The sequence below is a fragment of the Heterodontus francisci genome, chromosome 5 (genome assembly GCF_036365525.1).
Source record: "Heterodontus francisci isolate sHetFra1 chromosome 5, sHetFra1.hap1, whole genome shotgun sequence".
Lineage (NCBI taxonomy): Eukaryota > Metazoa > Chordata > Chondrichthyes > Heterodontiformes > Heterodontidae > Heterodontus > Heterodontus francisci.
In genome coordinates this window covers 28,019,947-28,038,637 of record NC_090375.1, presented here as the reverse complement: position 1 = coordinate 28,038,637, position 18,691 = coordinate 28,019,947, and the positions used below count along the sequence as shown (strand labels likewise).

The 18,691-nt window shown below is 44.5% G+C and overlaps 1 protein-coding gene across 1 annotated transcript in view; it reads left to right on the top strand.

The window, feature by feature from the left end:
• Window positions 1–5,867: 5,867 nt before the first annotated feature.
• Window positions 5,868–18,691, top strand: part of napgb (N-ethylmaleimide-sensitive factor attachment protein, gamma b) — a 77,993-nt gene continuing 65,169 nt past the window's right edge. Inside the window, exon 1 of the mRNA XM_068031238.1 lies at window positions 5,868–6,143. Coding sequence (XP_067887339.1) covers window positions 6,091–6,143 — 53 coding nt within the window. The 5' untranslated portion in view covers window positions 5,868–6,090. The remainder of the gene's footprint in view (window positions 6,144–18,691) is intronic.

Sequence of the window (18,691 nt, the reverse complement as noted above, 5' to 3'; positions counted from 1 at the left end):
TATTTGTCAAGATGCCTCTTAAACATCGCTTTCGTACCTGCTTCCACCACCTCCCCCGGCAGCAGGTTCCAGGCACTCACCACCCTCTGTGTAAAGAACTTGCCTCGCACATCCCCTCTAAACTTTGCTCCTCGCACCTTAAACCTATGTCCCCTAGTAACTGACTCTTCCACCCTGGGAAAAAGCTTCTGACTATCCACTCTGTCCATGCCACTCATAACTTTGTAAACCTCTATCATGTCACCCCTGCACCTCCGTCGTTCCAATGAAAACAATCCGAGTTTATCCAACCTCTCCTCATAGCTAATACCATCCAGACCAGGCAACATCCTGGCAAACCTCTTCTGTACCCTCTCCAAAGCCTTCACATCCTTCTGGTAGTGTGGCGACCAGAATTGTATGCAATATTCCAAGTGTGGTCTAACTAAGGTTCTGTACAGCTGTTGCATGACTTGCCAATTTTTATACTCTATGCCCTGACCGATGAAGGCAAGCATGCCGTATGCCTTCTTGACTACCTTATCCACCTGCGTTGCCACTTTCAGTGATCTGTGGACCTGTATGCCCAGATCTCTCTGCCTGTTAATACTCCTAAGGGATCTGCCATTTACTTCCCACCTGCATTAGACCTTCCAAAATGCATTACCTCACATTTGTCCGGATTAAACTCCATCTGCCATTTCTCCGCCCAAGTCTCCAACCGATCTATATCCTGCTGTATCCTCTGACAATCCTCATCACTGTCCACAACTCCACCAACCTTTGTGTCGTCCACAAACTTACTAATCAGACCAGCTACATTTTCCTCCAAATCATTTATATATACTACAAAGAGCAAAGGTCCCAGCACTGATCCCTGCGGAACACCACTAGTCACATCCCTCCATTCAGAAAAGCACCCTCCCATTGCTACCCTCTGTCTTCTATGACCGAGCCAGTTCTGTATCCATCTTGCCAGCTCCCCTCTGATCCCATGTGACTTCACCTTTTGTATCAGTCTGCCATGAGGGACCTTGTCAAAGGCTTTAATGAAGTCCATATAGATAACATCCACTGCCCTTCCTTCATCAATCATCTTCGTCACTTCCTCAAAAAACTCAATCAAATTAGTGAGACATGACCTCCCCTTCACAAAACCATGCTGCCTCTCGCTAATAAGTCCATTTGTTTCCAAATGGGAGTAAATCCTGTCCCGAAGAATCCTCTCTAATAATTTCCCTACCACTGACGTAAGGCTCACCGGCCTATAATTTCCTGGATTATCCTTGCTACCCTTCTTAAACAAAGGAACAACATTGGCTATTCTCCAGTCCTCTGGGACCTCACCTGTAGCCAATGAGGATACAAAGATTTCTGTCAAGGCCCCAGCAATTTCTTCCCTTGCCTCCCTCAGTATTCTAGGGTAGATCCCATCAGGCCCTGGGGACTTATCTACCTTAAGGAGCTTTAATATCTCAATCGGTAGATAGATTTACTTCATTATTGGTTAAGACTTGGTTTTATAATAAACAGTTAATTTTGTTGTTGATTAAAGAAACCTGGTTCGTGTGCTTTATTCTGGGAACAATTAGAGTATTTAATTGGCTGTTTCGGTAAGTGGGAAAATGTATTGATATGCTGTGACCTGTGGAGAAGTGACGCTGAATTAACAGTGCACTCTTCCTGCCTCGCTTGTAACACTAGTCTATTTTGGTTATGTCGGTAGCATTTATGACTCTATCTCTCCAGTCTTCCAGGCGGGAATTGGGTAGGAATCAGCCCTGGTTACTCCATTAATCTTTTTGTAATCACTGCAGAGCCTTGTTGAGCCAGTGGCTATGGGCAACAGCAAAAATGGGGAACTCCAACTTCTCTGACTGGGTTCAATTAGCTAGTGCTCCAGCATATACTGAATTTCCTCCCAAATGTCAGTCAGTTTCCTGGGACCTAGGTGAGAGGAATTTTGTTTTATGGGAGGGGTCTCTTCTACATCCACATTGTGTAGAGTCAGGGTTGTGCACCCAGATTTGTCCCTGAAGATCCCTCTAAATGCTGTGCACAGTCTTGTTAGGTCTCCTCTCTGTTCTGTGTTTAAATAGGGGAGTACGGTGTCTAATTCCCCTAACATTTCAGTGGGACGGATCGTAGAGGGTTCAATTTGGGAAGCCTCCAGTCCTCCCTCTAATTCGTCCTCACTGTCCCTTTTGCCCTCCTCTTTCCTGACTGCCTGACAGATCTGTGCTTGTTTGTCCCTTTCCCAGCTGTGATACCATATTTATGTGGCACAGCTTTTGCTTTTTCCTATGATCTGGGGTATCAATTATATAATGCATCTGGCTAATTGTCTTTACTACACTGTACAGTTTTTCAATGGTCCTCCCTGTATTGGTAATAGCACTAACACATGGTCTCCGGCCTGAAATGTTCTGGCCTTGGCATGTTTATCTGCCTGCCTTTTCATAGCTGTCTGGGAGGTTTTTCGGTGTTCCTCGGCCACCACACAGGCTCTCGTGAGCCTTTCTCGGAACAGGGAAGATTCGTCCCTGTGTCCCAAAACCTCTCCTTGATTAGTTTTAGAGGACCTCTCACCTCGTGCCCATAAACTAATTCCAGTGGACTCATTGGGTGAGTTTCTGCTAGCAAACAGAAGAAATCCCAGCCCTTTGTCCCAGTCATGGGGGTACTCATAGCAGTATTACCACTAACCACCTCCAGGCGCGTATCCATTGTCTCTCGAGATAAGGAGGCCCAAAGATCAAGATCAAGATCATTCCCTGATCATTGTCTTTAGGATCTGGTGGTACCGCTCCAAAGCCCCTTGTGACTGTGGGTGGTAGGTTATACCCAGATTACCCATGACCTTTTGAAAAATACTGGACATAAAATTTGTGCCCTGATCTAATTGGATCTCAGAAGGCAGCTCATATTGGGTGAAGAATTGAGTTAGCCCCTCCACCACTACCTTGGCAGAGATACTTGTCAGAGAGAGAGCCTCTGGAAATCGAGACCACTCGGCCTCTCGAGCCTCCTCCGCCATTCAACAAGATCATGGCAGACCTGATTGTAACCTCAACTCCACATTCGCGCCTACCCCCAATAACCATTTACCCCCTTGCTTATCAAGAAGCTATCTACCTCTACCTTAAAAATATTCAAAGACTCTGCTTCCCCTGCCTTTTGAGGCAGGGAGTTCCAAAGACTCATGACCCTCGGAGAGAAAAAATTTCTCCTCATCTCTGTCTTAAATGGGTGACTCCTTATTTTTAAATAGTGACCCCTAGTTCTAGATTCTCCCACAAGAGGAAACATTCTTTCCACATCCACCCTGTCAAGACCCCTCAGAATCTTATATGTTTCAATCAAGTCACCTCTTAGTCTTCTAAACTCCAGTGGATACAAGCCTAGCTTGTCCAATCTTTCCTCATAAGACAGCCCGCCCATTCCAGGTATCAGTCTAGTAAACCTTCTCTGAACTGCTTCCAATGCATTTACATCCTTCCTTAAATAAGGAGACCGATACTGTACACAGAACTCCAGATCTGGTCTCAGCAATGCCCTGTATAACTGAATCATAATCTCCCTACTTTTGTATTCAATTCCCTTTGCAATAAATGATAACATTCGATTAGCTTCCCTAATTATTTGCTGTGCCTGTTTACTAACATTTAGTGATTCATACACTAGGACACCCAGATCCCTCTGCATCTCAGAGCACTGCAATCTCTCATCGTTTAAATAATATGCTTCTTTTTTATTCTTCCTGCCAAAATGGACAATTTCACATTTTCCCACATTATACTCCATTTGCCAGATCTTTTCCCACTCACTTAACCTATCTATATCCCTTTGCAGCCTCCTTATGTCCTCTTCACAACTTACTTCCCGATCTATCTTTGTGTCATCAGCAAATTTAGCAACCATGCCTTCAGTCCCTCCATCCAGGTCATTTATATAAACTGTGAGAAGTTGAGGCACCAACACTGATCCCTGCCTTCACTATAAGTTCATTATTTAATCCTATCTCATTGCACAATACCAGGTCTTATCAAACTTAAAGAAAAAGCATATAGTTGTCCAAAGACGGGTGGCAGGTCAGATGATTGGACAGGATATAAAAAGCAGCAAAGAACGACTAAAAGATTCATAAGGAGGGAAAAATTAGAGTACGAGAGAAAGCTCGCTAGAAAGATAAAAACTGATAGTAAGAGTTTCTATAACTATTTTAAATAGAGTTAACAAAGTGAGCATTGGTTATATAGAAAGTGAGTCTGAGGAATTAATAATGGAAAATAAGGAGATGGCAGATGAATTGAACAGGTATTTTGATCGGTCTTCACTAGTGAGGATACAAGTAACATCCCAGAAATAGCTGTAAATCAAGAAATGGATGGGAGGGAAGAACTCAAGAAAATTACAATTACCAGGGAAGTGGTACTGAATAAATTGTTGGAGTTGCATGCTGACATGTCCCCAGGTCCTGATGGTCTTCATCCTAGGGTCTTAAAAGAAGTGGCTAGTGAGATAGCTGATTCCAGAGGTTCGGGGAAGGTTCCATTAGATTGGAAAATAACAAATGTAATTCCTTTCTTCAAAAAGGGAGGGAGACAGAAAGCAGGAAACTACAGGTCAGTTCGCTTAACATGTCATAGGGAAAATGTTAGAAGCTATTATTAAAGACATGCAGGGCACTTAGAAAAATTCCAAGGTAATCAGGTAGAGTCAACATGGTTTTGTGAAAGGAAGATCATGTTTTACCAATTTATTGGAGTTCTTGGAAGAAGTAACATGTGCTGTGGATAAAGGGGAACCAGTGGATGTACTGTACTTAGATTTCCAGAAAGCGTTTGCTAAGGTGCCACATCAAAGGTGATTGCGGAAAATAAAAGCTCATAGTGTAGGAGGTAACATTTTGGCATGGATAGAAGATTGGCTAGCTAACAGGAAATAGAGAGTAGACATAAATGGGTCATTTTCTGGTTGGCAAGATGTAACGAATGGCATGCCACTGGGATCTGTGCTGGGGCCTCAACTTTTTACAATTTATATAAATGACTGATATGAAGGGGCCGAAGGTATGGTTGCTAAATTTGCTGATGACACAAAGATAGGTAGGAAAGTAAGCTATGAAGAGGACATAAGGAGGCTACAAATGTATATAGATAGGTTAAGTGAGTGGGCAAAAAATGAGGGGAAAATTTTTCTCGGAGGGTCATGAGTCTTTGGAACTCTCTTCCTTAAAAGGCAGTGGAAGCAGAGTCTTTGAATATTTTTAAGGCAGAGGTCAATAGATTCTTGATCAGCAAGGGGGTGGAAGGTTTTCGGGTGTAGGCACGAATGTAGAGTAGAAGTTACAATCAGATCAGCCATGATCTTGTTGAATGTCGGAGCAGGCTCGAGGGATCGAGTGGCCAACTCTTGCTCCTAATTCATATATTCGTACATGAAGAGAAAAAAATTGCACGGCTCCGGGGAAAAGGCAACGGGGGAGTTGAATCGAGTGAGTATAAACAGCCTACATAGACACAATGAGCCGAATGGCCTCCTTCTCTGTTGTAACCATTCTATGATTTCAGTGGAGATAAATGCAAGGTACCCAAATGATTGATGAAATTTGCTGGTAGTGAAAGCTCTGTTGTAAACAAGCGTTGAATGAGCTCAGATAAGCTCGGAGTGCCACGCCTTGCACCAAAATAAAGACTGCAATAACTCCTAGCTATCTTTGCTTCACAAACTGCACTACTGCAAATTATATAATAAGCAAACAGGAGAGGGCACACTGCACTGGATTGTAAGCTGCACTGAGAAACAGAACGCGACTGAAGAGGAACAACCCAGGCGGAAGCGCAACAGGAGGGAAACCACCTGGGCGGACGCGCCTGCGCACCTGGAGGGAACTACCCAATGCGGACACGCCTGCGCATTTTACCTATGGGTCGTCATTAATTTTTTTTCTTCCGTCTTGTTGCGTCAAGCGCATCCAACCGGTGGAGACCGTGTGAGAATCTGGGCGAAGATCTGTGATTAGGACGAGGAGTCGTTGTTTTCGAGTCCATTTACCCATTTTATTTTAAACGGAAAAGGAAGTGTGAGGTTTACTGACGAGACGGGTGGATGGCTCAGAAGATAAACGAGGCGTTGGAACACATAGCAACAGCTGAGAAATGGTAAATAAGGCACCGGCCTGGGCGAATTCTCTTTTCCTCCCTCTTGCAATGTTCCGTCAGGCTGTTGCTACCTCTTTGGGCTCTGAACGGTTTGTACCGCGTCGCCTTAACCGAAATGGCTCGCGGCCACTGGCCTGACCGCCCATGGCTCGCGCGGAGCATCCTGGGAGTTGTAGTCCTGTCTCATTGCCTGTCTCTTTTTCACTAAAATAAAAGCAAAATACTGCGGATGCTGGAAATTTGAAATAAAAACAAGAAATGCTGGAATGTTTTTATGTCTCTTTTTCACTCCGGCTGACGCACTACAATTCCCAGGAAGCTTTGCGAGCTAGCTTGTTTGCTGGTTTGGCTGTGTATTTAATACGATCAATACAGATGAGGAAAAATTCACTCTTTTCCCCCATCATTACACCTTCAATTTGTCTCGTGTACAATTATAGAACTGGTGTAGTTGCAATGTAAATGTAACATTCAATACTCTCTGACATCACCTGATGTCCATTCTAAGTCATAACTTATTGATATCAGTTCTTAAATTCGTACTTTATCATTTTGAGCAAGACCTTCATGGTATTGTATCTTTTTTGCGCAATGTATGTATATATGTCATGTTTGTGGAAATATATGGGCCGGGAAAGGACAAGTGGTTACTCATAATTCAGTCCTCTTGACTGTGAAAGATAAGGAAGGAAGGAACATAGGAGCAAGAGTAGGCCATTCAGCCCATCGAGCCTGCCCCACCATTCAGTATGATTATAGCTGATCATTCACTTCACTGACTTTTTCTCACACTATCCTCATATCCCCTTATGTCATTTGTACTTAGAAATCTGTCAAACTCTGCTTTAAACATACTCAATGACTGAGCTTCCACAGCCCTCTGGCATAGAGAATTCCAAAGATTCACAATCCTCTGAGTAAAGAAATTTATCCTCATCTCTGTCCTAAGTGGTTTCCCCCTTATTTTGAAATTGTGTCCCCAGTTCTGGACTCCCCAGCCATCTTAGCTGCATCTACCTTGTCTATCCCTTTAAGTATTTTGTAGGTTTCTTTGAGATCACCTGTCATTCTTCGAAACTCTAGAGAATACAGGCCCAGTTTCCCCAGTCTCTCGTCATAGGACAGTCCTGCCAACCCGGGAACAAGTCTGGTGAACCTTTAATAAAAACAAAATCCTGCAGATGCTGGAAATCTGAAATAATAACAAGAAATGCTGGAAATACTCAGCAGGTCTGGCAGCATCTGTGGAGAGAGAAGCAGAGTTAACATTTCAGGTCAGTGACCCTTCATCAGAACTGGCAAAGATTAGAAATGTAAAAGGTTTTAAGCAAGTAAAGTGGGGGTGGGGCAAGAGATAACAGAAGAGAAGGTGTTGATAGGACAAGGTCACAGAGCATAACTGACAAGGTCATGGAGCAAAGGCAAACGGTATGTTATATTTAGTTATTTTTTCTTTTGTTTTCTTATTTTTCATGTGTTTATTTTAGTTTGTTTAGTTTGTTTCTACTGTGCCTACGCACTTTTTTTTTTCATGTTTGTGCTTGGGGCCAGGCTGTTCAGTTTTCTGTCCAGAAACACCCTCTCTATACTAACAATTTGTCTTCAGCACACCATTAACATACCGTTTGCCTTTCCTCCATGACCTTCTGGTCAGTTACTTTCTGTGACCTTGTCCTATCAACACCTCTTTGCCCCACCCCCACTTTACTTGCTCAAAACTTTTTACTTTTCTAATATTTGCCAGTTCTGATGAAGGGTCACTGACCTGAAACGTTAACTCTGCTTCTCTCTCCACAGAAGCTGCCAGATCTGCTGAGTATTTCCAGCATTTCTTGTTTTTATTTCTGGTGAATCTTTGTTGCACTATCCTTCTTAAGGTAAGGGGACCAGAACTGCACACAGTACTACAGGTGTGGTCTAACCAAGGTTCTATACAATTGAAGCAAGACTTCACTACTCCTATACTCAATTCATCTTGTGATAAAGGCTAACGTACCATTAGCCTACCTAATTGCTTGCTGCACCTGCATGTTAGCTTTCAGTGACTTACTGACAAGGACACCAGGTCCTGTTGTACATCTACACTTTCTAATCTCTTACCATTTAAGGAATACTCTGCACATCTGTTCCTCCAAAGTGGATAATCTCATATTTTTCCACATTATATTCCATCTGCCACATTCTTGCCCACACGCTAAACATTTGTCCAAATCCCCTTGAAGCCGCTTTGCATCTTCCTCACAACACACATTCCCACCTAGTTTTGTGTCATCTGCGAACTTGGAAATACTACATTTGGTCCCCACGTTCAAATCTTTGATATACAGTGTAAACAGCTGGGGCCCAAGCATTGATCCCTGTGGTACCCTACTAGTCACAATGTGCCAACGCGCGAATGACATGTTTTTTCCTATTCTCTGTTTTCTGCCTGTTAGCCAATCCTTAATCCATGCCAGTGTATTACCTCCTATCCCCTGTGCTTTAATTTTGTTAACCAACCTCCTGGGGGGGACTTTATCAAAAGCCTTCTGAAAATCCAAATATACCACGTCCACCGACTCCCCTATATGTTAGTAACATCCTCAAAAACTCCAACTGGGTTGTCAAGCATGATTTCCCATTCATAAATCCATGTTGACTATGCCCAATCAGATCATTATTATCCAAGTGTCTATTTATCATGTCCTTTACAATAGATTCTAGCATTTTCCCAACGACTGATGTAAGGCTAACAGGTCTGTAATTCCCTGTTTTCCCTCTCCCTTAAATAGGGCAGTGACATTTGTGATCTTCCATCTGCAGGAACTAGAATTTTGGAAGATGATCAGCAATGCATCCACTATCTCTTTCAATACTCTGGGATGTAGAATATCAGGTCCTGGGGACTTATCAACCTTCAGCCCCATTAATTTCTCCAATACAACCTTCTTACTAATACTAATTTCCTTCAATTCCTCATTTTCCCCCTAATCCCTTGGATCTCTAATTCTGGGAGATTTCTTGTATCTTCCTCAGTGAAGACAAACACAAAGTAATCATTTAGCTTCTCTGCTATTTCTCTATTTCCCGTTATAAATTCTCCTGACTCTGCCTGTAATGGACCCACATTTGTCTCAGCAAAACGTTTCCTTTACGTACCTGTAGAAGCTTTTACAGTCCATTTTTATATTTTTTGCTAGCTTACCTTCATATTCTGTTCTCCCTTTCTTTATCAGTTTCTTCGTCCTCCTTTGCTATATTCTAAAATCCTCACAATCCTCAGGTTTACGACTATTTCTGGCAACTTTATAGGGCTTTTCTTTTAATCTTATACAAAGCCTTTGTTATCCACGGTTGACTGCCTTTACTTTTGGTGTTTTTGTGCCTTGAAGGAATGTATAGTTGCTGTCAACTATGTAATATTTTTTTAAAGACTGTCCATTCCTTATGTACTGTCATACCTTTCAATGTATTTTCCCAATCCACCTCAGCCAATTTGCTCCTCATGCCTTCATAATTTCCTTTGTTCAAATTTAACACCCTGGCTTCAGATTGAACTACCTCACTTTCAAACATAATGTAAAATTCTATATTGTGGTCATCCCTAAAGGTTCTTTTCCAAGAAGATTATAATTAGCCCTTTCTCATTTCATAAAACTAGATCTAAAATAGCCTGTTCTCTAGTCTGTTATAGCAATTAGATCATACACATTTCCCTCTGTTTGGGCCTTTAAATCATCTACCTTGTTGCGAATGCTGCGTGCATTCAGGTAGGGTGCCCTTAGCCTTGTCATCTTGACATTATTATGCATTCTAAGCCGGGTTGATGCTTTCCTTTGTTTCACCTGCCTTCTAATAGAGTCATAAAGAGATACAGCACTGAAACAGGCCCTTCAGCCCACCGAGTGTGCTGACCATCAACCACCCATTTATACGAATCCTACGTTAATCCCATTATTCCCTACAACATCCCCACCTTCCCTCAATTCTCCTACCACCTACCTACACTAGGGGCAATTTAGAATGGCCAATTTACCTATCAACCTGCAAGTCTTTGGCTGTCGGAGGAAACCGGGGCACCCGCGGAAACTCACGCGGTCACAGGGAGAACTTGCAAACTCCGCACAGGCAGTACCCAGAACCAAATCCGGGTCGCTGGAGCTGTGAGGCTGCAGTGCTAACCATTGCGCCACTGTCACTTGCTACTTTTCTACCTCCTGTTACCAGCTTTATGTCCTTCCAATTTGGGCTACCTCTCAGGTTCCCAGACAAGCTAGTTTAAACCCTCACCAGCAGAAAGGAAAGAGGGGGTAGCTGTATTGATTCAGGAGAACATTACAGTGCTGGAGAGAGAGGATGACCGAGAGGGGTCATGGACAGAATGTATTTGGTTAGAGCTAAGAAATAGTAGAGATACCATTAGTATCTACTACCAATAGTAGAGAGGTATAGACAGGGTGGATAGCAAGAAGCTTTTTCCCAGAGTGGGGGATTCAATTACTAGGGGTCACGAGTTCAAAGTGAGAGGGGAAAAATTTAGGGGGGATATGCGTGGAAAGTTCTTTACGCAGAGGGTGGTGGGTGCCTGGAACGCGTTGCCAGCGGAGGTGGTAGACGCGGGCACGATAGCGTCTTTTAAGATGTATCTAGACAGATACATGAATGGGCAGGAAGCAAAGAGATACAGACCCTTAGAAAATAGGCGACAGGTTTAGATAGAGGATCTGGATCGGCGCAGGCTTGGAGGGCTGAAGGGCCTGTTCCTGTGCTGTAAATTTTCTTTGTTCTCTTTGTTCTAGCACAGAAACTGGCCCTTCGGCCCATCGTGTCTGTGCCGGCCATCAAGCACCTAACTATTCTAATCCCATTTTCCAGCACTTGGCCTGTAGCCTTGTATGCTATGGCATTTCAAGTGCTCATCTAAATATTTCTTCAAAGTTGTGAGGGTTACTGCCTCTACCACCTGTTCAGGCAGTGCATCCCAGATTCCAACCACCCTCGGTGAAAATATTTTTCCTCAGATCCCCTCTAAACCTCCTGCAGCTAACCTTAAATTAATGCCCCCTGGTTATTGACCCCTCAGCTAAGGGAAAAAGTTTCTTCCTATCTAACCTATCGAAGCCCCTCATAATTTTGTATAGCTCAATCATATCTCCCCTCAGCCTTCTCTGCAAACAACCCTCACCTTTTCAGTTTCTCTTCATAGCTGAAATGTTCCAGCCCAGGCAACATCCTCATGAATCTCCTCTGCACCCTCTCCAGTGCAATCACATCCTTCCTGTAGTGTGGTGCCCAGAACTGTATACAGTACTCCAGCTGTGGCCTAACTAGCATTTTATACAGCTCCATCATAACCTTCCTGCTCTTGTATTCTATGCCTCGTCTAATAAAGGCAAGTATCCCATATGCTTTCCTAACCACCTTATCTACCTGTGCTGCTGCCTTCAGTGATCTATGGACAAGTACACCAAGGTCCTTCTGACCCTCTGTACTTCCTAGGGTCCTACCATCCATTGTATTTCCTTGCCTTGTTAGTCCTCCCAAAATGCATCACCTCACACTGCTCAGGATTAAATTCCATTTGTCACTGCTCCGCCCATCTTACCAGCCCATCTATATCGTCCTATAATCTAAGGCTTTCCTCCTCACTATTTACGACACCAGCAATTTTCATGTCATCTGCGAACTTACTGATCATACCTCCTATATTCACATCTAAATCATTAATATACACTACGAACAGCAAGGGTCCCAGCATCGATCCCTGCGATACACCACTGGTCACAGGCTTCCACTCGCAAAGACAACCCTCAACCATTACCCTCTGCCTCCTGCCACGAAGCCAATTTTGGATCTAATTTGTCAAATTGCCCTGGAACCCATGGGCTCTTACCTTTTTAACCAGTCTCCCATGTGGGAGCTTATCAAAAGCCTTACTGAAGTCCATATAGACTACATCAACTGCTTTACCCTCATCTACACATTTCGTCACCACCTCAAAAAATTCAATCAAGTTAGTCAGTCACGATCTCCCCCTGACAAAGCCACGCTGACTATCCCTGATTAATCCCTGCCTCTCTAAGTGGAGATTAATCCTGTCCCTCAGAATTTTCCCTACTACTGATGTTAGATTCACTGGCCTGTAATTACCTTGTTTATCCCTTCTACCCTTCTTAAATAATGGTTCCACATTCGCTGTCCTCCAATCCTCTGGAACCTCTCCTGTGGCCAGAGAGGATTTGAAAATTTGTGTCAGAGGCCCTGCAATCTCCTCCCTTGCCTCACATAACAGCCTGGGATACATCTCATCTGGTCCTGGAGATTTATCTACTTTTAAGCCTGCTAAAACAGCTAATACTTCCTCCCTTTCAATGCTAATATGTTCAAGTGTTCAGGAGAGTTTTCCACATCTGTACGTTCCAGTCCAATGAGGAAGGAGGCATTGCTGGATCTGGTTCTGCGAAATGAGGTGGGTCAACAGTAGGGGAACATTTTAGGATAACTATGGTAAAGGACAAGGAGCAATCCAGAGTAAAGATAATTAATTGGGGGCGGGCCACTATCAATGGAGTGAGAAGGTTTCTAATTTAGTTTGGTTGGATCCAAAGATTGACAGGCAAAACTGTAACTGAACAATGGGCTGCCTTTAAAGAGATAGTTTGGGTACAGTCAAGGTACATTCTTACGATGGGGAAAGGTACTGATCCAGAGCTCCCTGGATGATGAAAGAGAGAGAGAGAGTAAGATGAAGCAGAAAAAAGGGTCATATGACATATCAAGTGGATAATGCAATTGAGAACCAGGCAGAATATAGAAGGTTCAGAGAGGAAGTGAGAAAACGAATAAGAAGAAAAGAGAGTATGAGAAGAGACTGGCAGCTAACATAAAAGGGAATCTAAAAATCTTCTCTAGGAATATAAATAGTAAAAGGAGGAGTAGGTCTGATTAGGGACCTAAAGGGGGTTTACATATGGAGACAGGGGCATGGCTGAGGTACTAAACCAATACTTAGCATCTGTCTTTACCAAGGAAGAAGATACTGCCCAAGTCATGGTGAAAGAGGGGGTAGGTGCGATTAGATGGGTTAAAAATTGATAGAGGGGGTATTAGATAGGCTGTCTATACTTAGAGTTGATGTCACTAGGACCAGATGAGATGCGTTCAAGGATATTTAGGGAAGTAAAGTTGGAAATTTCAGAGGCACTGGCAATAATCTTGCAATCCTCCTTAGAAGGAATGAAACCGGACGGACCACCCGGCATCGACCTAGGCAACGGAAACGACAACGGCAAACCCAGCCCTGTCGACCCTGCAAAGTCCTCCTTACTAACATCTGAGGGCTTGTGCCAAAGTTGGGAGAGCTGTCCCACAGACTAGTCAAGCAACAGCCTGACATAGTCATACTCACGGAATCATACCTTACAGACAATGTCCCAGACACTGCTATCACCATCCCCGGGTATGTCCTGTCCCACCAGCAGGACAGACCCACCAGAGGTGGTGGCACAGTGGTATACAGTAGGGAGGGAGTTGCCCTGAGAGTCCTCAACATCGACTCCGGACCCCATGAAGTCTCATGGCATCAGGTCAAACATGGGCAAGGTACCCTCCTACTGATTACCACCTACCTCAGCTGATGACTCAGTACTCCACCGTGTTGAACACCACCAGTAGTACCACTACTGACCGAGCTGTCCGGGTCCTAAATGACATAGCTGCTAGACTGGGTCTGCGGCAGGTGGTGGGGGAACCAACACGAGGGAAAAACATACTTGACCTCGTCCTCACCAATCTGCCTGCTGCAGATGCTTCTGTCCATGACTGTATTGGTAGGAGTGACCACCGCACAGTCCTTGTGGAGACGAAGTCCCGCCTTCACACGCAGAAGTCCTCGAGGCAGCCAACATCCCCAGCACATACACCCTACTGAGCCAGTGTTACTTGAGATGTCTTGGCCATGTAAGCCGCATGGAAGATGGCAGGATCTCCAAGGATGCACTGTACAGTGAGCTCTGACTGCAGCTGTAACGCTAAATGCAAAAACCACTGAGTGCAGGGGTTGTGAATAAGATACCTGAGAGTTATGGGGAATTCTTGTCGAAAAGAAAAGTAACTTCTAATCCCTCAACTGAGGCAGTCAAACCTATAGTTATACTTGGGGTTACAGGACAGCTGGAGTTGTGTACCTATCACAACCTCTGCATCACCAACGTGTTATTTCAAACCCTATCACCAGGTTTCACGGAGACACCCAAGATCACGTTGGCACCAGCTGGACCTCATCATCACAAGGCAAGCCTCTATAAGCAGTGTCCAAATCACACGCAGCATCCACAAGTGCGGACGAGGACACCGACCACCCCCTGGTGTGCAGCAAAGTTAAACTCAAACCAAAGAAGCTACATCGCTCCAAGCAGATGGGCCACCTGCGCATAAACACTAACAGAATTTCTTATCCACAGCTGTTACGTAAGTTTCTGAATTCACTTGAAAAAGCCCTTCAAAACACTCCTGCAGGGGATGCAGAGACGAAGTGGGTCCACATCAGAGATGCCATCTGTGACTAAGCAATGACCACCTTTGGCAAGCGTGAGAAGCAGAATGCAGACTGGTTTCAATCTCACTTTGAAGAGCTGGAACCTGTCATAGCCGCTAAGCGCACTGCACTGTTGAACTACAAGAAAGCCCCCAGCGAGTTAACATCCATAACACTTAAAGTAGCCAGAAGTGCTGCACAAAGAAAGCCAGGCGTTGTGCAAATGACTACTGGCAACACCTGTGCAGTCGTATTCAGCTGGTCTCCGACACCGGAAACATCAGAGGAATGTATGATGGCATTAAGAGAGCTTATGGGCCAACCATCAAGAAGATGGCCCCCCCTCAAGTCTAAATCGGGGGACGGATCACTGACCAAAGCAAGAAAATGGACTGCTAGATGAAGCACTACCTAGAACTGTACTCTAGGGAAAATGTTGTCACTGAGACCGCCCTCAATGTAACCCAATCTCTGCCAGTCATGGATGAGCTGGACGAACAGCCAACAAAATCGGAACTCAGTGATGCCATTGATTCTCTAGCTATTGGAAAAGCCCCTGGAAAGGATGACATTACCCCTGAAATAATCAAGAGTGCCAAGCCTGCTATACTCTCCACTCCATGAACTGCTTTGCCTGTGGTGGGATGAGGGAGCAGTACCACAGGACATGCGCGATGCCAATGTCCTCACCCTCTATAAGAACAAGGGTGACCGTGGTGACTGCAGCAACTACAGTGGAATCTCCCTGCTCAGCATAGTGGGGAAAGTCTTCACTCGAGTCATTTTAAACAGACTCCAGAAGCTGGCTGAGCATGTCTACCCTGAGGCACAGTGTGGCATTCGAGCGGAAAGATCCACTCCACTATTGACATGCTGTTCTCCCTTCGCCAGCTACCGGAGAAATGCAGCGAACAACAGATGCCCCTCTATGTTGCTTTCATAGATCTTACCAAAGCCTTTGACCTCGTCAGCAGTTGTGGTCTCTTCAGACTTCTAGCAAAGATCGGATGTCCACCAACGCTACAAAGTATTATCACCTCATTCCATGACAATATGAAAGGCACAATTCAGCGTAACGGTGCCTCATCAGACCCTTTTACTATCCTGAGTGGCGTGAAACAGAGCTGTGTTCTCGCAACTACACTGTTTGGGATCTTCTCACTGCTGCTCTCACATGCGTTCAAATCTTCAGAAGAAGGATTTTTCCTCCACACAAGATCAGATGGCAGGTTGTTCAACCTTACCTGTCTTGGAGCGAAGACCAAAGTGCGGAAAGTCCTCATCAGGGAACTCCTCTTTGCTGACGATGCTGCATTAACATCTCACGCAGAAGAGTGTTTGCAGAGATTCATCGACAGGATTGCAGCTGCTTGTAACGAATTTGGCCTAACCATCAGCCTCAAGAAAACGAACATCATGGGACAGGACGTTAGAAATGCTCCATCTATCAATATCGGCGACCATGCACTGGAAGTGGTTCAAGAGTTCACCTACCTAGGCTCAACTATCACCAGTAACCTGTCTCGATGCAGAAATCAACAAGCGCATGGGAAAGGCGTCCGCTGCTATGTCCAGACTGGCAAGAGGGTGTGGAAAAATGGTGCACTGACACGGAACACAAAAGTCCGAGTGTTTAAAGCCTGTGTCCTCACTAACTTGCTCTACGGCAGCCAGGCCGGGACAACGTATGTCAGTCAAGAGCGACGTCTCAACTCATTCCATCTTTGCTGCCTCCGGAGAATCAGGTGGCAGGACCGTATCTCCAATGCAGAAGTCCTCGAGGCATCCAGCATCCCCAACATATACACCCTACTGAGCCAGCGGCGCTTCAGATGGCTTGGCCATGTGAGCCGCATGGAAGATGGCAGGATCTCCAAGGATGCACTGTACAGCGAGCTTGTCACTGGTATCAGACCCACCAGCCGTCCAAGTCTCCGCTTTAAAGGCGTCTGCAAACGCAAAATGAAATCCTGTGACATTGACCACAAGTCGTGGGAGTCATTTGACCGTGATTGCCAGAGCTGGCGGACAGCCATAAAGGCGGGGCTAAAGAGTGGCGGGTCGAAGAGACTTAGCAGTTGGCAGGAAAAAAGACAAACGTGCAAGGAGAGAGCCAACTGTGTAACAGCCCCAACAACCAATTCTATCTGCAGCGCCTGTGGAAGAGTCTGTCACTCCAGAATTGGCCTTTAAAGCCACTCCAGGCGCTGCTCCACAAACCACTGACCACCTCTAGACGCTTAACCATTGTCTCTCGAGACAAGGAGGCCAAAGAAAGAAAGACTGGAGCTACCCTTTTTGGTGGGGGAAGGCATAACCTTTCCACCAGAGAGTGCCAAGGTTTTAGCGAATGGTATTGGTGGGGAGTATATACCCGTGCCTTTGTATTGGGTGCACCTAAAGTGTGACCTAATGTCTGGAATGGTAACTCTAGGAGTTGTCCATAGTTTGTCAGTAGACAGAGTTGACCACCTCCTGGGGAATGATTTGGCTAGAACGAAGGTAGTAGTGTCTCCAGCAGTCATGCAACAACCAAGTGAAGTTAGAGACAGAACAGTTGCAGGAATATTTCCTTCATGTGTAGTAACCCGAGCAATGGCTGAACAAGTTCCATTGTTGGAGGGTAAAGTTGGCACCAGTCAGATAGTTGAATATCTGAAACTTTCTTTGAGGATTTGATAATCCGAAAGAAATGTTCAGTATGTCTTCTCTGATCAAGGCTCAGCAAGCTGATCCAGAGTGGCAAAGTGGCACAATTAACTTAACAATCTGAGGCAAAAGGAGTTCTGGAATGCTACTAAAAATGGGATTCTGATGGGGAAGTGGAGACCTCCTCACAGACTTACGGACGAAGAATGGACTGTAGTTCATCATATAATGGTACTGCTAAAGTATTGCTGGGAACTATTAAGGATAGCGCGTGAAATTCCTGTAGTGGAACATGTGGGTCTTCCGGAAGACCCAATCATGTATAGGTCGACATTTTTACTGGCCAGGATGTGATGCATGTTTTGCAAATTGTGCCATACGTGCCAGATTGTGGGAAAACTGCAACCTGCCATAAAACCAGCACCTCTAATTCCCATACCTGTTTTTGGGGAACCATTTAGTACAGTGTTGGTAGTCTGCGTAGGAAACAAAAGCGGGAAACATTTTTTTAAAAATTTGTTTTGTGGGATGTGGGCATCGCCAACATTTTATTGCCCATCCCTAATTTGCCCTTGAACTTAGTGGCTTGCTAGGCCACATTGCTGTGGGTCACATGGAGGCCAGACCAGGTAAGGATTGCAGATTTCCTTCCCTAAAGGACATTCCCTAAAAACCAGATGGGTTTTTACAATAATCGACAATACTTTTATGGTCATCATTAGACTAGCTTTTTAATTCCAGATTTATGAGTTGAATTCAAATTTCACCATCTGGTGGGATTCGAACCCATGTCCCCAGAGCATTTGATCTGGACCCTGGATTACCACAATGCCACTGCCTTCCACTTGATATAAATATGTATATACCCGCTATCATGGATATAGCTACTCAGTTCCTTGAGAACAATTTCTGCTAAGGTAGTGGTAGAGAATTTCACCCAGATCATCACTAGATATGGATCACTGATTGAGATTCAGTTGGATCAAGGTTGCAATTTTATCTGTAAAATTTTTCAGTAAGTTATGGGTAATTTGGGTATAACACAAAGTCTTCAGCATACCATCCACAGACACAAGGGGCTTTAGAAAGGTACAGTCAGACCCTCAAAGTGATGATGAGGGCATACTATCATGAATATCCTCATGATTGGGATAAAGGGCTAACATTTCTTTTGTTTGCCACCAGGAATTCAGCTAATGAGTCTACCAGTTTTAGTCCTTTTGAATTAGTTTATGGAAATGAGATAAGAAGTCCTCTAAAACTACTCAAAGAAAAGTTTTTAAGAAAAGTTTTTAAGAACAGAGGGACGAATCTTCTGTGTTAGATTACGTATCCGTGTTCCGGGAGTGGCTACGAGAGCCAGCAAAGTGACTCAGGAACACCT